At 43.2% G+C, this 27,607-nt stretch overlaps 1 protein-coding gene across 1 annotated transcript in view; it reads left to right on the top strand.

Moving 5' to 3' along the window:
* The window catches only part of LOC124777454 (cytochrome P450 4c3), a 315,881-nt gene that overhangs the window by 112,256 nt on the left and 176,018 nt on the right, over positions 1-27,607 (top strand). The window contains exon 6 of the mRNA XM_047252874.1: positions 26,393-26,519. Within this exon, the coding sequence (XP_047108830.1) occupies positions 26,393-26,519 (127 nt within the window). The remainder of the gene's footprint in view (positions 1-26,392; positions 26,520-27,607) is intronic.

Raw genomic sequence — 27,607 nt, forward strand, 5'->3', positions numbered from 1 at the left:
ATTACGATCGCTAATATGTTAGAACATATCAATCTAACGCAAAAATTTTCAACCACAGAAAAGCAAAAAATGTTCACAAAACTAAGAAATGTAGTTGGCAAAATAAGAGTTATTCATTTGGTATAAACATGTGGGAGTAACAGTAGATGATGATGTAAAATAGAACTATCATATGCGTCCACTCATAGATTTGCAAGTGGTAGATATCGGATCTTTAACAGGACACTTGGAAACTGCAGCCTGTACATGAAAGATATAGAGGAACTGAAAGAAAGAAAGTCATGAGAAAAATCAAACTTATAACAGAGATTTTAATTGTGCCAGAGTGTCACAGGTTCACTGGAAAACTGGAAGCTACAGATGCTTCTTAAAAGACGCATACTATCCAGCCAACCTAGTATACGGAAGATTCTGAGAGCTATGTTAGAGGAGAACAAAAGTCCCTCAGTTGCGAAATTTACGATACTTTCAGAGTATATAGGCTTCATATATGTGTTTTGTGTCAAAGTGATTCAGTGAGTATCAAATGCACAATGAATAATGACATCACATAAAATTTGTGGCTATTATCAAGACTGAATTCCCGCAGTCTCTACCTCTTTCTTTTTTGCGTCCGAAAGTCGTCAAACTGATCTTCTGATACGCAATTCATTCAATAACAATTTTTTTGCAATAGTAGCTCGTTCCTGGATTTAGATCATGTCACAACCTGCTTAAAGCGAAGTGTGATGATGTTTCTTTAAAATAGGGTTTCATTGCCGTAAAGCGATAGATAATAGTTTGCCTCTTATGGAGTGTCATCACCGTCATTGCATGCGAATGTTACAATGATCCACTTTCCGTTCTGAAGAAATTCTTTGTCTTACTAAGTATCAACAGACAAGATGATTAAATTATTAATGAACCACTGTTAACGACCATTGAGTATTTTTTGAAGTGCGTATACGACCCAACTGCTCAACATCACAGAATTTTGAGTGGCATGTGAATTTTATTTGGAACATTTTTCTGCCATCCTTGTTACATTATTACAGTCTTAATGATATTTAAGGGATGAGTGAAGAACGACACTCCCTGTTCACATTTGTTAAACTCTTCCGGGTTTGAGGGTTTCATTGCGGGAAGTTGCCCACTACTGATAAACGTTGCGCACTAAGCGTCACTCTCCTACGTGCCGAGTAGATGGCAGTGGTGTCGCTCGTGGTTGCAATACCGCTCCCTAGATGTCACTTACGTGCAAAGCCATCCGCAGCGTCAGAAGCGCTGTCACAGATCAATGCGTATCGCCAATGACCAAGGACGAACTATTCCGCTCCATGTATGTTCTAGAATGTTCAGGATGGGTATCATAATGAAAGCAGTAAAACAGATGGCTTCATTTACCTCTGAATAATACGTTCACAAGGGTTTCACAATTGTGTCCTCACATGGCTAATTTTTTTTTTCGTTTCGTCTATCTCATGATTATGTTCGGAATAAATTTGCACAAAACATTAGTTTAGTAAACGAAATAATTTCAGAATTAGGGATTAGATCACATCATTCGAGTATGTATATGATTTCGTGTCGTCACGACTCAGCTTATAAACACATTGCAAGTGCAAAAGGTGATTTGAAATCTTCGACGTACAGAAATAACTGATCAGACTGCACCTCTTTGTTACAGCAGGCGACTGCAAAATTTCCTGTGTAGACGTGTTTACTCTCTACTTTTTCTTGTATGTATTCTATTCTTTAAAATGTAAGTCAGGTACAACGGGTCCAGTAACAATTTTCACAAATCCAATTGCGTAATGATCAGAAATATGCGAAAACTTGACTGCATCACGAATAAAGACTGTGCATCACCTCACAGCTGATTTTGACGTCACATAACGACCTTCAAGCTACAGCTTACACAATCAGAGAAAGGCAGCGACGAGGAAACGAAGCTTTCTTGAATTACTCTTTGTTAATTCGTTAGGCTCATATATTTAAAGACTTTTTTTTAACTTTACAGTCACTGGAATTGTTTGGACGAATGGTTTCCTGATCCAGAACATATTATACGAGTACCTCCATATTTGTTACTTTTCTGAACATCACGAAAATTTAATGAGGCTACTCATCTAAAGTGACTCATTAACCCGCGGTGATATGGTATCCCGCCCACTTTACAGAAGCACTATCACTAATAAAATCTACTTCGTACTACTTTATTGCGAAACATGTGCTTAACATTCTGTAAACAACACACGAAGACTGGAAAATAATGTTGCTACAATTATGTAGTCTGGATGACTATGACATCTGACGTAAATGCTGAGTTCCAGTGAAACTGCTTGCTGATTTGCCACATCAATGAAAACATGGGACTTAATTTTGATAAACAGATTTCCTTTTCTTATCTCCCAGTACTTATTTATTCTACCTATTTCACATACCTTCCTACTGTTGTCTGTGGATGCTTAAATGCACTTTTTGTTAAAGAAGGATAGTAGACAGTTTCTCCCGTTTCTTTTAGAATTTCTTCAAGGACAACATTTGTGACTATTTACTCGACGAGAAGTAATTTTCTTGATATTTACCGTGTTGCTCTTACAGGACTGTTGTTGTAACTCTTTTTGAGACTCCATAGCTGATGTGACCTGAACATTTATTTTCAGTGGTGTCTACTTTAGTATTTGTACTAACGATCATAGGAAGGAACATATGTATGACATAATTTTTAGTCTTGATCGCAAAAATAAGAGTTATCCTGATAACCGGTTTCAATCGTAACACTCGTCTTCAGATCATTAAAAGGATGCAAAAGGCAAAAAAATCCTAATCACCGGCTTTCACTAGTAGGCAAAGTACACTCTGAAAAAAGTAAAACGATGCGCCATGAAGACATTATCCCAATGGGACGGAAATTGCTAGATGTGATGTACACGTACAGACAATCAAATGATAACAATTTCCGAAAAACTGGATGATAGAGGAAGATCTTGACAAATTGAGTAAGTCAATAACACGTTGGTCCACTTCCGGCCCTTATGCAAGCATTTATTCGGCTTGGCATTGATTGATTTGGATGTCCACCTGAAGGCAGGGATAGGGAAAGCAGACCGGTTGAAACCAATGCAGGTATTTTAATCATGAAAAACCAGTATTTTTCCGTATTTGTTTGGTCTCGGTTGTAATAGGTATTTTTATTTTTTTCTAATACCCGACTAAAAACCCGAAATATCAATTCGCCATACCAGAAGAGCTCATTTTTCATTTTTAAAAAAGCCTTTTTTAAAGAACGAGTAATTATTATTTGTAAAATTCGTATTGCCTTGAAATATTGCGTTATTATACAAAATGGGAAAACCGATCAGTGCTATTTTAATAACAATGCCGACAGAAACGCGCAAGAAAAATATGGCTTAAGAATTGGTACCATATATCGTGGACTATTAGATTTGTACACGTATACATACGGTGTGGAAGACTTGCCCCATCTGATCCATATGACAATTTCTCACTGCTGTCGTCGGACATCAGTTGTCATACTGAATGGCACCAACCCTAGTCTGGAAGGATTTACGAAGTGCTGCATCAATGAACTACAATGCTCCATTTGTTTTAATAGATTAAAAACGGGAGTAGCAGCAATCAACTTCTGACATAATACAAGGAGAAAACATAAAGCTTAACAGTTCATTCACCGTTTAGAATAAAAATAAAAAGCAGCTGCACTACAGTCGACATAGGTTGAGAGATTCAGCAACTGTCTAGATATTTAAGGTAATTCTCATTTATTGTGCCACCTCAGCTGCACATTTTTTTTTAGACGACATGTTCCGATCACTCTGGACCGTCTTCATATCTAAAACAAAGTAAAACTAAACCACCAAAAATTATGAATGCAGAATGATAAAATATATTAGTCTAGGTAACATATTTAAGTAATTAACATTGCAAGAACACAGGTTAATGTAAGCGCGTGATAAGCTATTGCAAGTAGGAAATACTGGTACATTAATAACCGGTGTAACCACCAGAATGTTGAATACAAGGGTGCAAATGTGTTGTACAGGTCCTGTGTGTCAGTTTACGGGATGGAGTTCCATGCCTATTGTACTTCGTCGGTCAATGCAGGCACAGTTAATGCTGTTTGTATATGTTGCTGGAGTTGTCGTCCAATTATGTCCCATACGTGCTCGATTGTAGACAGATCTCGCGATCGAGCAGGCCTAGACAAACACGTCGACATTCTGCAGAGTATGCTGGTTACAACAGCGGTATGTGGGCGAGCGGTATCCTGTTGGAAAACATTCTCCGGAACACTGATCATGAATGGCAGCACAACAGGTCGAGTCGCAACTGACAGAAACTTTTAGCCAGGGCCCGGCCCGAGTGGCCGAGCGGTTCTAGGCGCTACAGTCTGGAACCGCGCGACCCCTACGGTCGCAGGTTCGAATCCTGCCTCGGGCATGGATGTGTGTGATGTCCTTAGGTTAGTTAGGTTTAAGTAGTTCTAAGTTCTAGGGGACTGATGACCTCAGAAGTTAAGACCCATAGTGCACAGAGCCATCTGAACCATCTTGTAGCCAGGGTGACTGGGATAACCACTATAGTGTTCCCGCTGTTATTCGAAATCACACCACAGATCTTAATTCCAGGTATAGGTCCAGTGCGTCTTGTTGCTGGCTGGTTGCTGGCCCTTATCTGGCCTCCCTCTAACGAACACACGGCACATGCAGAGCGTCAAAAGTTCTGGAAATCTAGAAATACGGAATCAGTTTGAAATCCCGTGTCAATAACACTCAACACTTCGTGTGAGCAGAGAGCTAGTTTTGTATCACAAGAAAGAAGCTCTCTAAACACGTGTTGACTGTGTGTCAATAGCCCGTTCTCTTCGAGGTAATTCATAATGTTCGAACACAATATATGTTCCAAAATCCTCCTTAACATTCGTTTTTCCATCGCACTTTTCGAGAGTGGAACGTTAGAGAAATACACTCATACTAATAAATTAAGGATAATTACAGCATGTGGTGCCACACAACGTGGCACTACACAAAACTGGCGCTAGTAGCATAGGCACATAGGGAACAGACATGACACAGATCTGTAAGTCCACGGTATTGGTGATAAGTTGAGAAAACCCTCCCCGAAACATATGTGCTACAAAACGCCACTGTTTCCTGCGCATGTACCCCGACATCAGTATGGGATACATTGACCATGCACACATACACAGGCCGTACAACGTTTTGGCAACTGCTGGGGTATGGCCTCCCATTCTTGCACCAGTGCCTGTCGGAGCGCCTGAAATGTCGAGGGGTTTGAAGACGTGCAGCGATACGTCGACCGAGAGCATCCCAGACGTGCTCGATGGGGTTTAGGTCTGCAGAACAGGCAGGCCACTCCATTCGCCTGATATCTTCTGTTTCAAGGTACTCCTCCACGATGGCAATTCTTTGGGGCCGTGCGTTATCATCCATCAGGAGAAAGGAGGGACCCACTGCACCCCTGAAAAGGCGGACATACTGATGCAAAATGACGTCTCTTTACACCTGACCTGTTACAGTTCCTCTGTCAAAGACATGCAGGGGTGTACGTGCGCCAGTGATAATCCCACCCCACACCATCAAACCACGACCTCCACACAGGTCCCTTTCAAAGACATTAAGGGGTTGGTATCTGGTTCCTGGTTCACGCCAGATGAAAACCCGGCGAGAATCACTGTTCAGTCTATAGCTGGACTCGTCCGTGAACATATCTCGGGACCACTGTTCCAATGACCATGTACTGTGTTCTTGACACCAGGCTTTACGGGCTCTCCTGTGACCAGGGGTCAATGGAATGCACCTTGCAGGTCTGTAGACTGTGTATCTGGAGACAGCTGTTCCAGTGGCTGCGGTAAAGTCCCAAGCAAGGCTACCTACAGTACTCCGTGGCCGTCTGCGGGCACTGATGGGGAGATATCGGTCTTCTTGTGATGTAGTACACTGTGGACGTCCCGTACTGTAGCGCCTGGACACGTTTCCTGTCTGCTGGAATCGTTGCCATAATCTTGAGATCACACTTTGTGGCACACTGAGAGCCCGTGCTACGACCTGCTGTGTTTCACCAGCCTGCTGTCGCCCTAGTATTCTACCCTCGTAACGTCATCAGTATGTGTTCTTTGGCCATTTTCAACACACAGTCGCCGTTAGCACGTCTGAAAACGCCTGCACACTTACACACTGCACCGTACTCTGACGTGCACCAACACACCTCTGCATATGTGGACTGCTGCCAGCGCTACAACGCGACGACTGCAGGACAAATGCCTCTCATGGTCATACCGCGAGGTGATTTAAACCCGCAAACCGCCCACCAGAGCGTTGTTTCACCATGTATCAGTATTATCCTTAATTTATGAGCATGAGTGTAGCATGACAATGGTTCGATGGAGCCTCTGCAAGACATTTCATCGTGAACTGCGGAATAATCATGTAGATGGAGATGAAGAAGTAAAGAGCATGTAAAAAAAATTCAAATGTTAGGAAGTCAAATGGTTCAAATGGCTCTGAGCACTATGGGACTCAACTGCTGTGGTCATTAGTCCCCTACAACTTAGAACTAGTTAAACCTAACTAACCTAAGGACATCACAAACATCCATGCCCGAGGCAGGAGTCGAACCTGCGACCGTAGCGGTCTTGCGGTTCCAGACTGCAGCGCCTTTAACCGCACGGCCACTTCGGCCGGCTTAGGAAGTCATTCAGGAAGGCTGATGTGTAGATTGCACCCTTTTCCGGAAGTAAAACGAGAAAAAATGGTTCAAATGGCTCTGAGCACTATGGGACTCAACTGCTGAGGTCATTAGTCCCCTAGAACTTAGAACTAGTTAAACCTAACTAACCTAAGGACATCACAAACATCCATGCCCGAGGCAGGATTCGAACCTGCGACCGTAGCGGTCTGGCGGTTCCAGACTGCAGCGCCTTTAACCGCACGGCCACTTCGGCCGGCTGTAAAACGAGAACGATACACCGTTCAGATAAGTAGAGAATAGAAGTTTTTGGAATGTTGTGCCGCAGAAAAACGTTGAACTTCATATGGGTAGATCGGATAATTAATAAGGAGATAGTTAATCCAATTAGACAAAAAAAAGAAATTTGTTGCACAAATATAAAAAAAAGACAAGGTCGGTTGACCAGGCTGTATCCTGAGGAATAAAGCAATTGTCAGTCTGGGAATAGAGGAAAGTGTAGGGACTAAAATCTTCAGCAGTAGACCAAGGTTTGACGGTAGCAAACAAATTCGAATGGGTGTTTGTTGCCCGAATGATGCAGAAATGAACAGGCTTGCGCGGGATTGATTAGCTTTGGGAGCTAAATTAAACCACTTTTCGGACGGAAGACACAATAACACCACACGTAGATGACAGCACGCTTATACATACCGGGTGTCACAGCAGAAATGGCCAATGTTCAGGGATATGTCACGAACGACCATGCGAAGCAAAATATGTCCAGTAAAAATGGGCTCTAAAATGCATCCGTTAAGAGCTATGACCACTTGCACGTGTTGCACATTAGTGAAGATGAACCAGTGCTCATACCTCTTTAGGTATACAGTTTACACTGTTGTTGTTGCGGCCTTCAGTCCTGAGACTGGTTTGATGCAGCTCTCCATGCTACCCTTTCCTGTGCAAGCTTCTTCATCTCTCAGTACTTACTGCAACCTACATCCTTCTGAATCTGCTTACTGTATTCATCTTTTGGTCTCCCTCTACGATTTTTACCCTCCACGCTGCCCTCCAATGCTAAATTTGTGATCCCTTGATGCCTCTTCTCCCCAATTCCATTCAATACTTCCTCTTTAGTTATGTGATCTACCCATCTAATCTTCAGCATTCTTCTGTAGCACCACATTTCGAAAGCTTCTATTCTCTTCATGTCCAAACTATTTATCGTCCATGTTTCTCTTCCATACATGGCTACACTCCACACAAATAATTTCAGAAACGACTTCCTGACGCTTAAATCTATACTCGATGTTGGCAAATTTCTCTTCTTCACAAACATTTTATATCCTCTCTACTTCGACTATCATCAGTTCTTTTGCTCCCGAAATAGCAAAAGTCCTTTACTACTTTAAGTATCTCAATTCCTAATCTAATTCCCTCAGCATCACCCGACTTAATTCGACTACATTCCATTATCCTAGTTTTGTATTTGTTAATGTTCATCTTATATCCTCCTTTCAAGACACTGTCCATTCCGTTCAACTGCTCTTCCAAGTCCTTTGCTGTCTCTGACAGAATTACAATGTCATCGGCGAACCTCGAAGTTTTTATTTCTTCTCCATGGATTTTAATACCTACTCTGAATTTTTCTTTTGTTTCCTTTACTGCTTGCTCAATATACAGATTGAATAACATCGGGGAGAGGCTACAACCCTGTCTCACTCCCTTCCCAACCATTGCTTCCCTTTCATGCCCGTCGACTCTTATAACTACCATCTAGTTTCTGTACAAATTGTAAATAGCCTTTCGCTCCTGAGGTGACAAAAAGTCATGGGACAGTGATACGCGCGGGATTACCCGAGCGGTCTAGGGCGCTGCAGTCATAGACTGTGCGGCTGGTCCCGGCGGAGGTTCGATTTCCCCCTCTGGCATGGGTGTGTGTGTCTGTCCTTAGGATAATTAAGGTTAAGTAGTGTGTAAGCTTAGGAACTGATGACCTTAGCAGTTAAGTCTCATAGGATTTCACACACATTTGAACATTTTTGACAGTGACACGGACATATACAGATGGCGGTAATATCGCGTACACAAGGTACACACTGACAGTGCATTGACCCAGCTGTCATTTGTACTGAGGTTGTTCACGTGAAAAGGTTTCCGATGTGATTATGACTGTACGGCGGGAATTAATGGACTTCGAACGCGGAAGATAGCTGTGGCTATATGCATGGGACATTCCATTTTGGAAATCATTAGGGAATTCAATATTCCTAGATCCACAGTGTCAAAGAATGTCGAGAATACCAAATTTTAGGAATTACCTCTCACCACGGACAACGCAGTGACCGAAGCCCTTCACTTAACCATCGACAGCAGCGGTTTTTGAAGAACGTGATGGACAGTTCGAGAGAATGATTTGATCACCCAGATAACTCGCCATTAATGCCATCAAACATTTATGGGACAGAACCGAGAGATCAGTTCGTGCACAAAATCCTGCACCGGCAACACTTTGGCAATTATGAACGGTTATAGTGGCTCAATATTCCTGCGGGGGACTTCCAACGACTTGTAGTAAATAAACCTGTTTGGCACGAATGGCTGGGAGATCTCGAAGGGCAGGCTCAGCCGACTAATTGGAAAGGTTTCTCTCAGTTATGTCCCATGAAGGTTCAACGAGAGTCATGTCGGGCGATGATGGTGACCAAATGATTCGTTCGAATTCTTCAGAATGTTCTTCAAACCAGTCGCGAACAGTTGACGCCAGGTGACATGGCTCAATGTCATCCACAAAAATAGCATCGTTGTTTGGCAACATAAAGTCCATGGCTGCAGATGGTCCCCAAGTAGTCGAACAGAACGATTTCCAGTCAGTTGTACCTGACGACCCAGTCCATTCCACGTAAATACAGCCTATACTATTATGGAGCCACTAGCAGCTTGCACGGCGACTTGTTGACAGCTTGGGCCCATGGCGCCGCACTCGAACCCTACCATCAGCTCATACCAACAGCAATCGGGACTCATCCGACAGGCTACGGTCTTCCAGTCGTCTAGGCTCCAACAGATATGGCCACGAGCTCAGGAGAGGCGCTGCAGGTGATGTCGAGCTCTTAGCGAAGGCATTCGCTTCGGTCGTCTGCTGCCACAACCTACTACTAACGTCAAATTCTTCCGCACTTTCCTAACGGATACGTTCGTCGTACGTCCCGCATTGATTTCTGCAGGTATTGCACGCGGTGTTTCTGGTCTGTTAGCACTGACAACTCTACGCGAACGGCACTGCTCTCGGTCGTTAAGTGAAGGCCGTCCTTGTTGAGATGCAATGCCCGAAATATGATATCTCGGCACACTCTTGACACTGTGGATCTCGAAATAGTGAATTCCTTAACGATTTTCGAAATGGAAGCCCCATAGGTCTAGCTCCAACTACACTCCTGGAAATTGAAATAAGAACACTGTGAATTCATTGTCCCAGGAAGGGGAAACTTTATTGACACATTCCTGGGGTCAGATACATCACATGATCACACTGACAGAACCACAGGCACATAGACACAGGCAACAGAGCATGCACAATGTCGGCACTAGTACAGTGTATATCCACCTTTCGCAGCAATGCAGGCTGCTATTCTCCCATGGAGACGATCGTAGAGATGCTGGATGTAGTCCTGTGGAACGGCTTGCCATGCCATTTCCACCTGGCGCCTCAGTTGGACCAGCGTTCGTGCTGGACGTGCAGACCACGTGAGACGACGCTTCATCCAGTCCCAAACATGCTCAATGGGGGACAGATCCGGAGATCTTGCTGGCCAGGGTAGTTGACTTACACCTTCTAGAGCACGTTGGGTGGCACGGGATACATGCGGACGTGCATTGTCCTGTTGGAACAGCAAGTTCCCTTGCCGGTCTAGGAATGGTAGAACGATGGGTTCGATGACGGTTTGGATGTACCGTGCACTATTCAGTGTCCCCTCGACGATCACCAGTGGTGTACGGCCAGTGTAGGAGATCGCTCCCCACACCATGATGCCGGGTGTTGGCCCTGTGTGCCTCGGTCGTATGCAGTCCTGATTGTGGCGCTCACCTGCACGGCGCCAAACACGCATACGACCATCATTGGCACCAAGGCAGAAGCGACTCTCATCGCTGAAGACGACACGTCTCCATTCGTCCCTCCATTCACGCCTGTCGCGACACCACTGGAGGCGGGCTGCACGATGTTGGGGCGTGAGCGGAAGACGGCCTAACGGTGTGCGGGACCGTAGCCCAGCTTCATGGAGACTGTTGCGAATGGTCCTCGCCGATACCCCAGGAGCAACAGTGTCCCTAATTTGCTGGGAAGTGGCGGTGCGGTCCCCTACGGCACTGCGTAGGATCCAACGGTCTTGGCGTGCACCCGTGCGTCGCTGCGGTCCGGTCCCAGGTCGACGGGCACGTGCACCTTCCGCCGACCACTGGCGACAACATCGATGTACTGTGGAGACCTCACGCCCCACGTGTTGAGCAATTCGGTGGTACGTCCACCCGGCCTCCCGCATGCCCACTATACGCCCTCGCTCAAAGTCCGTCAACTGCACATACGGTTCACGTCCACGCTGTCGCGGCATGCTACCAGTGTTAAAGACTGCGATGGAGCTCCGTATGCCACGGCAAACTGGCTGACACTGACGGCGGCGGTGCACAAATGCCGCGCAGCTAGCGCCATTCGACGGCCAACACCGCGGTTCCTGGTGTGTCCGCTGTGCCGTGCGTGTGATTATTGCTTGTACAGCCCTCTCGCAGTGTCCGGAGCAAGTATGGTGGGTCTGACACACCGGTGTCAATGTGTTCTTTTTTCCATTTCCAGGAGTGTATCATTCAGCGTTCAGAGTCTGTTAATTCCCGACGTCGGAAATCTTTTCACGTGATTCACCTGAGTACAAATGACAGTTTCGCCAATGCACTGCCCTGTCATACGTTATGTACGACATAGGCCGCGCTGAGTAGCCGTGCGGTCTAAGGCCCCTTGCGACGGTTCGCGCGGCTCTCCCCGTCGGAGGTTCGACTCCTCCCTCGGGGGTGTGTGTGTGTGTGTGTGTTGTCCTTAGCGTAAGTTAGGTTAAGTTAGATTAAGTAATGTGTAAGCCTAGGGACCGATGACCTCAGCAGTTTGGTCCCATAGAACCTACCACGAACTTCCAATTTTGTACGCCATACAACCGCCATCTGAACATGTACATGTTAATATCCCATGACTTTTGTCACATCGGTGTAAGAGATGTGTGCGTAAGTGTATGTTTTAAGTATAGAGGACTGTAATGCCGAATGTGGAGAGTAGTGTTGTGTTCGTGTTGGAGATGATCAGAGAAGGAGAAAATGGAGTGGTTCGAATGCAGTGTCAGCACTTAGCCTACGCCTCTTGAAGAGTACGAATGGGGCGCCAAGCTTAACGTCTAAATGAGAATCACATACCAGTAAAGGGGACGGTGTGGAATCATTGAAGCGTGTATCACAGGATGTTTCTCGTGACAATGTTCCGCTTCCATTCGTTTGAGCCGGCCGGAGTGGCCGAGCGGTTCTAGGCGCTACAGTCTGGAACCGCGCGACCGATACGGTCGCAGGTTCGAATCCTGCCTCGGGCTTGGATGTGTGTGATGTACGTAGGTTAGTTAGGTTTAAGTAGTTTCACGTTCTAGGGGACTGATGACCTCAGAAGTTAAGTCCCGTAGTGCTCAGAGCCATTTGAACCATTCATTTGAAAGAATAAACGAAGATTGTGATTTAACATCCCACTGATAAGCTTGGATTGGTGAAATCGACCGCGTCCTTTTCAAAGGAACATTTGGCTTAAGCGAGTTATGGGAAACCATGGAGTATCTAAATCTGGTATATATATATATAAAAGAGCGTAAGCGCATACAGTTGAAAGCACACGACACTAGAAGAAAAACGTCTCAGTAGACATGGGGTCGAAAATCCATACCATTAGAGCTACGAGCAAGTTTTCATCTTCGATACTGTGAAGAAAATCTCTTCTACTGCAAGCTCTTTGCTTTCCACACTTAGGGAAGTAGTAATATGGACCAAAACAAGAAAAAAAGTCCAGTAAATATTTGCTTTAAAACGCATGCCTTAAAAGTTATGAGCAATTGTTCATTAGAAGAGTTATGTTTCCAAGTAGTGAAGATGAACACGTGCTCATAGCTCTTAAGGTATGCATTTTAGAGCACATGTTTACTGGACTTTTTTCTTGTTTTGGTCCACATTACCAGTTCCCAAAATATGGAAAGCAAAGAGTTTTCAGTAGAAGAGATTTGCTTCGCAGTATCGAAGACGAAAAATTGCTCTTAGGTCTTCAGTACGCATTTTCGACCCTATGTATACTGAGAATTTTTTGTTTCTAGTATCGTGTACTTTCAAATGTATGCATTTACACCATTAATTATGATACACCATATATACATAATTGGTTTTTTGCCCTTAAAGAGGGCAGTTGGACTAAACTACATGGCCAATACCTTTTGCTGCCTTCCTTGCTGCCCAAACTTCCCTCATCCGCTCGCTGTGTTTCTGTTTCCGGTCCTCTGTCCATGCTTCTTGTCGGCTTCGTGTCTTCGGCTTCATCGTGATTGCCTTTTTGGTTGCCCATGTTTCTTTCATCTTCCGGCTGTGATCTTGCTTGCGTTCTTCGGTCCATTTTACGGCTGTTCGTTTGTCACAGTGTATCTCATGTAGTTTACTTTTCTTAATGATGTTTCTGAATATTATTCTGTCGTTAATTGTGTCTGCTGTTATGTTGAGTTGGTTCAGGTCTTTTTTTACCTCTGCCACCCTTTTGTTGTTTCTAGTGATTACCCAGTCAAAGATCTGTTTGGTTAGTCTGTGTGATGGCATTCTGTATAGGTGTCCTTAGAATTGTAGTCTGCGTTTTCTAATCTTTTCTGCGATTGTCTCCGTATGTTTGTATAGTTCCTCTGTAGGTTTCTTGATCCATATTCCACTGTTGTTAGTTGCGCCAAATATTTTCCTAAGTATTTTTCGTTCTACTAGATCTAGTTGTCTGATACGTGTATGTCCTAGGATTAGTGTGGTCGCTGCTGCATATAGTGCCTCGGGGAGCACTACCGTGTCGTAGTGGCGTAATTTGGCTTTTTGTGAGATAGACTTCTTGTTGTAATGATTCCACACTACTTGGTACGCCTTGTCCAGTTTAGTTTTTCTTTCTTCGTTTGAGTCTCTGTTATGTCCGCTCATTTGTAGTGTTTCACCGAGGTATTTGAAGTTTGCCGTTTTGTAAATCGTGCCGTACTTTGTTTTCAGAGATGAGATTTTCTTTGTGCTCACAAACTGTGTCTTTTCGTAAGAGATCTGTAGTCCAGTTTTGGAAGCGATTTCGTGTAGTTTTTCAATAGCGTCTTTTGTTTCCTTTATACCTTTCGTGACAATCGCCAAATCGTCTGCAAAAGCCAGGCATTTAATCTGTAGGTTTCCTAAGGTTATCCCCTGTTGTGATGTTTCCCATTCGTTTATTACCTCATCTAACACTAGATTGAAAAGGAGAGGTGAGAGGTCATCGCCTTGTCAGACACCTGTGCGAATTTCAGAGGGCTCTGATAGTTCCCCACACAACTTTACTTTGGAGGTCGTGGTTGTCAAGGTTTGCTCTATGATAGTCGTGTTTTGTTGTCTGCTTTGCATTCTGCTAGAATATCGCTCACAGATACTTGGTAGATCACAAAAACACACAAGCAACACGCACACACAGTACACAATGGCACATCTGTTTACGTAAACTGGACATGTGCTAAACAGTGAAAATGTCGTTCCCTCAAATACGAGTGCACTGTCATGCCACTGCGCAACCTCGCCCGATACAGAAAGCTTAGAAAGCACCATCACTGATCAAAATGGACTGAATCTACCCAGAGCAAATGTGCGCAGAGGAAGACACTAGCCCTATCATCAACCGATATCCCTTGTGATCACAAGTTACAATTACATTTACGTCCATACTCTGCAAGCCACATTATTGTGTGCGTCGATGTGTACTCTATGTACCAGTGTCACTCGCCCCCTTTATTGTCCGAGTCACAAATGGTATGCGGGAAGAGCGACTGTGGGTAAGTCTACATGTGAGCTCTAAAGACCTTCACTGTCTCTTCGCGCAGTATTCGTAGGAGGAAGCAATACGCAGGTTGACTCTTCTAGAAATGCACACTCACAGAATATTAACAGTAAACCACATATCGCAAAGCACACCGCCTCACTTGTAACGTGTGCCATTTGAGTTGGATGATCATCTCCGTGTTGCTTTCACGCTTACTAAACGAAACCAAACGCGTTGCTCGTATTTGGATCTTCTCTATTTCTTCTATCAATTCAGTCTTGTACAGGTCCCAGTCTGATTAGCAATATTCGTGTATCTACAGCTCCATCTGCATGCATACTCGGGAAGCCACCACCCACCGTGTGTAACATAGCGGAGGGTTCCTTGTACCACCACTGCTCATTTCCTTTCCTGTTTCACTTGCAGATAGAGTGAGGTCCTTGTAAGCTACCTCTTTCGTGGATGAACAATATATTTCTTGAGGACTTTCCCAATGAATCTCACAACTACTAGTCCTCACCGACTTCATCCAGATTTGGCCAGATATGGAAGTGACAGGAGCTGGAGCTCCAGATGCCCAAGAGTTCAAAAGAAATGCATTTTTGGCTCGGGTCGGGCTAGCGATGGGCCGTTTCTGTTAGCTTTGTTTAAAGGTTGAATTTGGCGCAACGGATAAACTTCAGTATGATAATCTGTAGAGGGTGGGGTCGAGTCCCTGGGAGGGAATTTTATTTTTATTTTCCTTTTTTATGTTTCTGATACTGCAAATAAACCGAACTAGTGCTCAATATACTGTATTTATTAATATTTTCATTTAAGACATTAAAAGCAAAAGCAAAGGAAAATTGGGATTACAAATATTTTCCAGGAAAGCATTGTAAGACCTACACGAGAATTTCGTATACAATATTAGACTCGGTTACTATTTTACCGTTGATGATTTACGCGTGCTGGTGTGATATTCATCGTAAAAACAGGGGAGTCTATTGTTAACGTGCAGCTACCGCGGCCTGGTCGAAGGTCGAAATTAAACTTAAGGAGTACGAAATCCCATACGCTTTAATTACTATCCCTAGCTGGAAACACGATTGCAGGGGACTCGCGGGTACTGTGAGTACAAACCTTTCTTGGTAATTATTTGCAATCCAAAATTCTGTTTTGTCTGTCCTGTACAGGTCATTGATGAAGATACTAATAAAGACAGTATATTGAGCTTTATTTCAGTTTATCTACAGTGTAAATAACAAAAAATTAAAAATAATGCTTTCCGCATAGGGAATCGACCCCAGGACACTCGTATTACATTTCTACACCCATTCCACTGCGTCAACCGCTGTTTGGAGAAATTGGTAACATAAATGGCGTCGCCCGACCAACGCCAAAAATTTAGCTTTTTTTAAAACGCTTGGCCATCTGGAGCCCCCAATTCTGTCACTTTTATATCTGACTATGCACTGCGCATACCATAAATATGGATGAAAGCGGTAATGACGACTAGGCGCTGTCTCCTTGTCAGTTTGGCATCTTCCTTTTTGTACGATTAGTTTTACGTGGTCGCTCCACTTGCAATCGCTCCATATGCATATTCCCTGATATTTAATGAAAGTTGCTGCTTCCAGGATCTTTCCGTCCATTTGTCATCTTATTTACTACAGTGACTGTGAACAGAATTACCGCTAGCGTAAAAAAATTTGTTAGGAAAACATAACACAATGATATACAAATATATATTCAACATTGCAACCGCGGGGCAAATACAGGCAAAATGTTTTAACGGTGCTTTACCCTAGTGGTAAGGGTGTGTGTGTGTGTGTGTGTGTGTGTGTGTGTGTGTTTTTGTCTGTGTGTGTGTATGAGCGCGCGAAACCGGCCATCAGGATTCTTGTTATTTCTGAGATTGAGATTACTAATTAAGTTATAAGGTAACATTCTGGTCATTCCCTCCATTTCTGGACTACAAGTAGTTTCGTGAAACATCGTTGTATCATACTGAAAACTTGGAATATTCAGTGGTTCGTCAAATATTTCTTGCTTATGTAGTACTTGTTCCCAAAACATTATATAAATGATGTTACATAAATGTTGTTTATACCGTACTTCATATGGGAACCATAGGTGTGAATTACTTTAGGAATGGATGAGGCCACGTTTTTCATAATTTCGTGGGCAAATACTTCAGATAACATATTTTAATTTTTATTCTGGGTTGCGATGTTCTGCTGCTGACTTCATTTCTAGCAAGACACAAAAATGTTTGCCTGGTAAATTAGCATCGTTCTTAGAGTATTAGGTACCTTAAAGGGTAATACGACACGACCATTTGAGATAAACTACTGACAGAAATCACTTTCAAAAAAGGGCGACGGAGGAAACTGATTCTTCGTGAGAAACAACCATCCGTTTGCACGATAAATCCCAACAGTACCCTCAAGCAACCAGCAGAATGTCTCTACATCAAGGTGAAAGAATCCATCCCTTGATAACCATTGAAACCAGTATAGAAGAATACTACGGGCGTAAATTTGCTAGAATGATGCTGCTCGAAAATTATGTAAATAGGGGCACCATTTTACTAGAAAGGGCGTTCATGAACGCGAATCCTTATGAAACGATGTGATTGTAATGAAAAGACATAACTGTAGGGACAATCGAAGCAACAAGTGATCTTCAGAAATACACGCTGTAGCGTCAAATGCAGCCGGTGGCAACATCAAGATGTGGATTGTATGTTGATCGGTGAGAGGGATAAGTGACAGCAACGACGGTACCAGAAAGAAAATCTCAGCATTTTAAAAACTAAGTAGTATAGGAGAGAGAAAATACAAGCGTTTGAATTTTATCGGGGTACTGAGCGAAAACACGAAGCATTAGCTACTGTCTGACAATCCCAAAGTGGCTGATTACAATCCACCGATTCCAGGGCTCAATCCAGCTGAAACTCTTTGGGCTGAAAAAAAAAGAAAGAATACAAATCAGTTGTAAATGTGAATTAGAAAAAAAGAAATGATTGTTGTGGTATTTAACATAATGAGAGAGAAAAATTAACTTCTATCATTCCGAAACACTTCGAATAGGTCACATAATTAAAAAGATTTGTCAGCTTATACTGTAGGTTGCTTGTTTCGTTTTGATATGCAGAAGTATCTCACTAGAGAATGGTCAAATATTTCAGACTACTGAAGCTTCTTAAACACTAAAACATTTTGTATTCACCTATATAAAATCTGCAACGCTTAGACTTATTAGAGGAAGTAATGTTTCACTCTACAGCTGTGTGTACGTTGTTTTGGCTCTGAGCACTATGGGACTTAACATCTATGGTCATCAGTCCCCTAGAACTTAGAACTACTTAAACCTAAGTAACCTAAGGACATCACACAACACCCAGTCATCACGAGGCAGAGAAAATCCCTGACCCCGCCGGGAATCGAACCCGGGAACCCGGGCGCGGGAAGAGAGAACGCTACTGCACGACCACGAGCTGCGGACACGTTGTTTTGAAACGTACTGATAGCTTAAAACAATATGCCGCCCTGGGACTCCAACCCAAAACGTCGCTTTTCATGTGCATTGCTGTTACCAGCTGAGATATCTAGGCGCGACTCAGAAGCCACACTCTGCCCTGTCTACATCTACATCCACATCTACATGGCTACCCTGCAGTCACACTTAAGTGCCTGGCAAAGGGTTCATCGAACCACCTTCACAATAATTCTCCAATTCCACTTTAGAGTAGCGCACGGAAAAAACGAACACCTGTATCTTTCCGTACAAGCTCTGATTTCTCTTATTTGATTATGATGATCGTTTCTCTCTACGTAAGTCGATGTCAACGTAATATTTTCGCAGGAGAAAGTTGGTGATTAAAATTTCGTGAGCAGATCCCGCCGCGACGAGAAATGCCTTTATTTTAATGCTGTCCACCTCAAATCCTTTATCGTGTCCATGACACTCTCTCCCCTTTTTCTCGATGATACAAGTCGTGGTGCCCTTCTTTGAACTTTCTCGACGTACATCGTCAATCCTGTCTGGTAAGGATCCCACACCGCGCAATAGTATTCCAAAAGAGGATGGACAAGCATAGCATAGACAATCTATTTAGAAGATCTATTGCATCTTCTAGGTGTTCTGACAATGAAACACAGTCTTTGGTTGGTCTTCCCCACAACATTTTCTATGTGTTCTTTCCAATTTAAGTTGTTCGTAATTATAATTCGTAGGTATTTTGTTGAACTTACGGCCTTTAGATTAGATTGATTTATCGCTTAATTAACGAATTCCTATCAGCACTCGTGTGGATGACCTCACTTCATTACATAGGGCGTCCGCCCCCGGTAGCTGAGTGGTCAGCGCGACAGACTGTCAATCCAAAGGGCCCGGGTTCGATTCCCGGCTGGGTCGGAGATTTTCTCCGCTCAGGGACTGGGTGTTGTGTTGTCCTAATCATCATCATTTCATCCCCATCGACGCGCAAGTCGCCGAAGTGGCGTCAAATCGAAAGACGAACGGTCTACCCGACGGGAGGCCCTCGTCACACGACATTTCATTTCATTACATAGGGCCAATTGCCAATTTTCACTCCATACAGGTATCTTACCTAAATCGTTTTGCAATTGGTTTTTCTCTTCTGATGACTTTACTAGACGAGTGAGTGATATGGCCTGTAATTTAGAGGATTACTCCTGTTCCCTTTCTTGAATACTGGCGTGACCTCTGCAACTTTGTACTCTTTTGGTACTGATCTTTTGTCGAGCGAGCGGTTGTAAATGATTGTTAAGTATGGAGCTATTGCATCAGCATTCACTGAAAGGAACCTAAGAGGTATACAATCTGGAACGGAAGACTTGCTTTTACTAAGTGTTTTAAGTTGCTTCTCTCTCTCTCTCTCTCTCTCTCTCTCTTTCTCTGGACAGTTCAGCCGTTAAGAGCACTGTCCTGAAAAGCAAGGTTTCGGGGTTCGATTCTCGGTTCAAGAAGCGCGAGTCTGCGAATTTTGTGAATTTATTTTGTGTTTAACACAGATACTCGTTTCTTGTATGTTGACGTCACAATGAATATTCTTAGATAACAACAGAAAGCCTAGATGATGAAGCTGAGACTTCAAAATGTATATTGGCATAATATAAAAAAGCTACAGAAACATTCGACGGAATTTATCAATAAGTTTTCCTTAAAAAATTTATGTTCCATCAAGGAACAGTTACTTAAATCATAGAACACATCAAAAAGCACTTATGGACGAATGTTAGTGATGGTACTGTTTCCAGACAGTGCACGTTCAAGGAGATTCGTTATGTCCTATGGTCGCACAGAAGATCAAATGTCAACTCTCCTATTCACGAAGATTAACTGACCAGTGATGAAATCGTCTTGGATACGTGAAGTCTTAGAATGATTCCAGTCGCAACAGTATCTCCGATGCATCATTACAGCGGTCAAGTTGGAAACCTCTGTAAACATCTGACACAGCCACCCACTTTCGTCTAAGCTAACGTTGGCCTCTTCCCAAAACACTGCATCATCTGATAGCCACAAACAGTGAGGCAAGACTCACATTTCTCATAGGCTTGTAAGGTCGTCTAGTAAACAGCGATAAGGGTAGTAGGATTTTGACCTATGATTTTCCGTCAGAACATGGATGGAGATGCAGAAGGACTCTCAGTATTTTCCGTCGCTATACTGCAGTAAATGATTTTCCGTCAGACCCAATGATGGGGATGCAGATGGACTCGCAGTATTTTCCGTCGGTGTATTGGCTCTGAGCACTATGGGACTTAACATCTGAGGTCATCAGTCCCCTAGAACTTAGAACTACTGAAACCTAACTAACGTAAGGACATCACACACAAGCATGCCCAAGGGAGGATTCGAACCTGCGACCGTAGCAGTCTCGCGGTTCCGTCGGTGTATTGCAGTAGACTCATTAGCAACACTCAGTAGACATGCCTAGCTATAGCCCTACTAGTAACCTTTAGTTTAATGAATATGTAGAAAGCCACTATTAACTAAATGCAACTATCTGCTCGTGAACAAACAATTTATGAGACGACGTAATCAGAAAGATTATGAACTTCAACAAGTTGTTGAAAATATGTAAATAGAACACATACAAAGTACACTTGTTAAGTCCCTGTTAACGTGTCTCCATTTCCCAAGCAGTTGGCTGTCGATCGAAATAAAGTCAGTTAGAATCTGGGTGGTGTAAAAATATTTCACCATTGGAGTTTGGACAAGGGTGGGAAGAGAAATGGCGACGTACAGTTCGCGGTTTTCGGGGCGTGGCTCCGTAATTCGGGCTGAGTCCTGTCCTGCCAGCAATGCCTTATACAATGACAGTATGTGACACTGTTGACGCTGACTCGTCTGTTGTTTGAGGGTAACTGCCTTAGGCGCTCATCTGGTAATGTTCGAGAGGATGAGGCTAAATGGCAGGAGTTTTCATATTTCTAGTTCATTTCTATAATCTTTCGTAACAAACCGTGCACTTCACAAGCATGCATAATAGACATGCTGAGATCTACCTCTGTACATTCCTCCATAAAACTTACGGACGAATAGACAGTGTAACACGGTCCAGTCACTTTAATGTGAATGCCGCCTATGTTCAACGTTGACGCGCAATAACCTCTCATAGACGACAAATGGCAGCCATTATAGTGGAGAGTACGTAAAGCGTGTCTGGGGGACGCGGAAAACATTGGATTCGTTGTAAAGCGGGAGCTGAGCGACTTACCTGACGTCCATGGGCGTGATCAGTGCCTTTGGGTGAAGGCTGGAAACATATCCGAAACAACTAAGTTCTTAAATTGTCAGCATGTCGTCGTGGTTAAAGCATACCGTGCATAGCAAAATGCGCTATACACAACAGGTGCCGAGGCGGGCCATAGATGGCGGGATTGAACGACGGTTGCGGAGATATGTACGGTCGAATAGACAAGAAACTGAAACTTCCTGGCAGATTAAAACTGTTTGCCGGACCGAGACTCGAACTCGGCACCTTTGCCTTTCGCAGGCAAGTGCTCTAACAACTGAGCTACCCAAGCACGACTCACGCCCCTTCCTCACAGCTTTACTTCTGCCAGTATCTCGTCTCCTACCTTCCAAACTTAACAGAAGCTCTCTTGCGAACCTTGCAGAACTAGCACTCCTGAAAGAAAGAATATTGCGGAGTCATGGCTTAGCCACAGCCTAGGGGATGTTTCCAGAATGAGATTTTCACTCTGCAGCGGAGTGTGCGCTGATATGAAACTTCCTGGCAGATTAAAACTGTGTGCCGGACAGAGACTCGAACTCGGGACCTTTGCCTTTCGTGGGCAAGTGTTCTACCATCTGAGCTACCGAAGCACGACTCACGCCCCGTCCTTACAGCTTTACTTCTGCCAGTACCTCGTCTCCTACCTTCCAAACTTAACAGAAGCTCTCCTGCGAATCTTGCAGAACTAGTACTTCTGAAAGAAAGGATATTGCGGAGACATGGCTTAGCCACAGCCTGGGGGATGTTTCCGGAATGAGATTTTCACTCTGCAGCGGAGTGTGCGCTGATATGAAACTTCCTGGCAAAGGTCCCGAGTTCGAGTCTCGGTCCGGTACACAATTTTAATCTGCCAGGAAGTATCATATCAGCGCACACTCCATTGCAGAGTGAAAATGTCGTTCTGGAGACAAGAAACTGTTGAGCAACTGACCCCCAGATGACCCAAGGGGTTACCAAGAGTATCTCCTTAACGACCGTTCAGCGAACGTTACAGCGTGTGGATCTCCGCAGCAGGCACCTGCTGCATGCTCCCATGCTGACTGCTGTTCATCAGCGACGAAGGGTGGAACTTGCAGGCCAATACCACAACTGGACTCTACTGAGCGGCGAGAGGTGGCTGCAGCGTACTTGAAACAACCTTGCCAAAATGTGGGCGGGCCCCGCAGAAGCCTCTCTGGCTACAGATCCTCCATACAGCCCCGATCTCTTCCCATCCGATTTTCATATTTTTGGAGACCTGAAGACGAAGAGGTGCTCGCGTGGTTACAATGATGGTTCCGTGGCCAACAGCAAACATTTTTCCATGAAGGCGTCGACCGTCTTGTCACACTGGGGAATAAATGTAGGGGAAGGCGGGGCAAGATGGGGAAGCTAACTTTAAACCCTTACAAAAGGGTCAAAAATAAACAAATTCAAATAGGTTTGATTATCATTTGTTTACTTAACCATTGAGTTACAAAAGCATGCAAAGAAACTTGCAAACTTGTTACATTTAGTTAGAAATATCTCGATTTGAAACATAAACTACCAATTCCCCGTCTTGCCCCATATGCGGGGTAAGATGTGGAACTAGCATGAATTCATCTCTAAAGCTTAAATAAGGACTGGAATAACGATGTCATGTGACGATAAGGCTTCGAAATATGATTTTGCGAATTGTACACTCAGGTATTACGTTTTATTTAGGCCTCTTACTTTCACATAGCACATAGCACAAGTGTCGTGGGCCCAGCATCCGCAGCTAAAACACCGTATCCAGCCTCCTCCTTCAGAGAAGTCATAGCAGTACAAAGATTCTTCACTCTCTTCCTCCTTGTCATTCGACCTCAGTTTATTATCCCTTGAGCATGAAGGGGTGTTAAAGACGTCAGTAACGTTCGTCACTTTTTCGTTGTCATTATGTCCTTTTGGTGGTATCCCAGGTTTATTAAACGTCTTTGAGAAGAGCTTTCGTTTACATGCAGCACGTTTGGCGACTCCTTTTCGTTTAATTTCTTCGGATAGTTCACTCCTATAAGGAGATTCTGTTAAAACAATGGGTTTTCCACGCCTATTAGATGGTTTCCTTTTGGTTTCTTTTATCCACCTTTGGAGTAGCTAACACCATTTCACGGTTGGTAACCTGAAAGTTAGGCGAAACAGGGGCTTGATCATCAGTTGTTAATTGTTCAGGTGTTTTACGTCTTGACAGCATCTCTGGTATTTGGTCTTCTGTTTCTGTAGCTTCAGATGTGTGAGCTTGATGAATGTCTGTAGTTGAACAGGGAAGGTAATCACTTTCCTGAAACACATTTCTGTTTACAGGCCAAATGCCTGTTTTCCGAAACCCGTTCACTGCTGTGGACATTGTAGCTGAATGAGTGAAGGCTTTGCAGAATAAACTTCAACGTATAATGTACGTGTTCAAAACACGCAGCGAGGTAAACAGATGAGACCATAAGAACGTAATGGTTGGACAAATAGTATGGACAAGACGGGGAAGCTCCCCATCTTACCCCACACCGTCTTGCCCCCTACCATGCTGTCGGGTTATGTTACGCCTACATGAACACTATTTAGTGATCATTGACTACTGACACAGCAGTTTACTGTTAATAAGACGTACTGTTCAGTGCTACATATACAGTCTGGACAAATGTTCACGAAATACATGTTTTAGGACCTCGAAAGATGTAAAACATTGCAAATCAGTATAACAATTGTACGTACCTTGAAAAGCTCGCGGAAACCGCTGCGAAATTAAGGTTCAGCAATGTCAACACACTGAGACCTGTGTATTGATGATGTTGACGTAGCTATCCACAGATGGCAGCACTGTAACTGTAGCTTATAGCCCTTCCCCGTCTTACCCCATCTCCCCGTCTTGCCCCGCCTTCCCCTATTACCAGTTATGGCGACTACTTTTAAAATAATAAATAGCTGACTTACTTTTTTCCATATATCTCGTTTTCATTTGATTGCTCTTTACACGTACGAAATACTTTGGCTTGAGAAGTTACGAACAAAACCAAGTCAAAGTGTTTCGCGAGTTTTCGATGTTGCAATTAATTAATACTAATTACATCATCGTCTCTCAATTGAAACACATTAACTGTATCGCTGTATTTCTACATCGTACATCGACTGTCGACTGTGATACGTCAGTTCTTTCAGAATGCGTTTCAAAGAACTAGTCCAAAAAATAAGTTTTGGGGAGTACTCCATGGAAACAAGATTTTATTCTGGGCATTCACAGCTGTAGGATTATACCGTGATAAAGACGACTGCTGCAGCTGTATGATAAATCTTTTTTTCTGATCCAACTAGTTTCGCGGCGTTTGAGCCACTTCTTCAGATCAGCGTCGGCTCAGTTCAGTTCACCTAGGTGGTCAGTGCTGACCTATTGTTGTCACGACGAGGTTAAGCCTTAGATTTCCTGTATCGGGATGATGTTCCCTGAATTCTACTCTATTTGAAATTGGACTACCGACCCTTGACGTTTAAACATTTTCATCACAGTTGAACAAAGAATGTTGGGTCATCTACTGGTTATCGTTTGGAATAAATTATGAAATAAATATGTATCCCAGAAGATGTGGCTGTAACGCCGCGAAATTAATCGTAACTGGACCATAAATAAAGATTGAAGCGGTCTTATTCGTTATGGCATACTCCATGAAAACTATCCCTCACAAAGCCTGTCACTGCAAATAAGAGGAGTAAGAGGTGGTTCTAGCTGCCGGTAAATGTTATTAATGCAGGGGATTCTGTGTAAAACGGAAACCAAATCCGAAAACTTGAATCACATGAAGAAAGCTGATGAAGCAAATATAAGTAAAAAGCGTGATATGAAAAGTAACAGACATTTTCAAGATATTTTATATTGTGACCGAAAGTGTTGTTGGTTACGTTGCGTCAGAACCAGCTTCTATAATGCAAAATTTGATTTTATGATGAACGAAGGTCCTTCCTTCTGAAACAATCAGTTGGGCGTAATTCGAATGCTAGCAAGAGTACTAGCAATCAATCTGTGATTTACGAAAAGAGTGGAGGATTCAGTAGAATTATATCGCAGTCTTCAGGGCAAAATTATACCTGACATATCAACCATGGGTCTAGGGAAGAAAATGGCAAACCAGCTTCACTAGGGCGCTGTCAATAGACCACTGTGGAGTATCCCATCGCCGTCACTTCGTTTAGTAACGAACATAAGAGTTCAGCCAGTCGGCCATACCCGCTGTTTAACATCTGGCAGAGCAATGCTTTCCTATTACTGCGGTAATAGATTTCTAGCCGGCCGGAGTGGCCGAGCGGTTCTAGGCGCTTCAGTCTGGAACCGCGCAACCGTTACGGTCGCAGGTTCGAATCTGCCTCGGGCATCGACGTGTGTGATGTCCTTAGGTTAGTTAGGTTTAAGTAGTTCTAAGTTCTAGGGGACTGATGACCACAGATGTTAAGTTCCGTAGTGCTCAGAGCCATCTGAGCCATCTGAATAGATTTCTATTCATTATGTATTACCTCAATTTAGTTTTCAACATTTATCGTGGATAATAACGTTTCGTATAGTCTAGCACGCATAAAGCTGAGCATGTACGCTAGAAATACATTGAAACTTAATTAAACTACATGTTAACAACTACTCCAAAAATAATTAAAACAAGCTAATTTCTGTTTCCACACTTCTGTGAACTTACAAGCAACAAAAATTACCGGAAATCTGAAAGCACTGATGTCTCGAAACCGCGTCGTTACAAATGCACCCGTTTTCTTTTGCAAATAATTAATTTTTCATAACTGAAACTCGCCGTTGCTGGCGTGTTACTAATATAGTGGCATTTACAATACAGATAAATATGTAACAGATCCTTCTTTTTTTACAGGATTGGGTCTATTGTGCAGAGCAGACAAGCTAAGATGTGGCTACAGCCAGACTGGATCTTCAGGCTGACGTCTTTATATAAGAAGCACGAGAAATGTATCGAAATTCTTCACGGTTTCTCCAATAAGGTAAGGGAGTCAGGTAGAACTTTTGCGTAACTTATTCAGTTCTACCTTATGTACACCTAAACTATCCCGTTCAGATTTGCAAATGCTGAATTAAATCTTCGAGCTATTACACATGATCCACGAATCCGGAAATAACTACAATTATGTTGTTCACTTCTTCCTATCAACTTTCTTTGCGGAAGACTTGATACAGTTTTCGATCCACACGGATGAGGAGTTAATTTACGTATTAAACAAGCTTTTCCGGTAAACTTCCACAAGACTTCAGATCTGAGATGAAAAACACCAAGACGAAGCAAGAAGGAAGTTTAATTTTTAACGTCTACTACACGACGAGATAGAAGTGACGTGTAGATTCTTACGGAATTATTAAAATCATTGGGAGAAGTGGAAATTAAACACAAGTTAGCGTATACGATATATGATAATAGCGACATACCAACAGACTTCCGGAATACTACCAATCGCGCAGTTTCGAAGATGATAAGGGCAGACGGATGAAAGAATTACCATACAATTAGCATGACCGCTCGCTCGTTAATACAAGTTACAGACGAAAATGATATACAAAAGAACAGAAATGAAAACTGAGCGTTCATTACACGACGATAAGTTGGACGTTAGGATACATGCTCCAGAAAGGTAATTATTATGTTGATAATAGCAGTAATACACTTTCACACGATTTGTCTACAGAGAAAAAACATTCGACAACGTGAAGTGGTTCTAATTATTTGAAATACTCAGAAAAATAGGTGTACGTTACAGGGAAAGATGGTAATACGCAAAATGTACAAGGCCCGTGAGGGAATAAGGCAAAGAAAGAAGTACTCGGGTTAAAAAAGACATAAGGCAGGGGTCCAGTCTCTGTCTCCTCTACTGTTCAACCAGTATATCGAAGAAGCAATGAAGGAAATAAAAGAAATGTTCAGAAGTGGGAACAAAAATTTTGCGTGAAAGGATATCAATGATATGTTTCGCTGAAGATATTGCTAGGCTCTGTAAAAGTAAGGAAGAATTACAGTACACGTTGAATGGAATGATCGGTCTACTGATCACAGAATATGGATTGAGAGTAAACCACAGAA

This window comes from Schistocerca piceifrons, chromosome 1, assembly GCF_021461385.2.
Source record: "Schistocerca piceifrons isolate TAMUIC-IGC-003096 chromosome 1, iqSchPice1.1, whole genome shotgun sequence".
Taxonomy (NCBI): Eukaryota; Metazoa; Arthropoda; class Insecta; order Orthoptera; family Acrididae; genus Schistocerca; species Schistocerca piceifrons.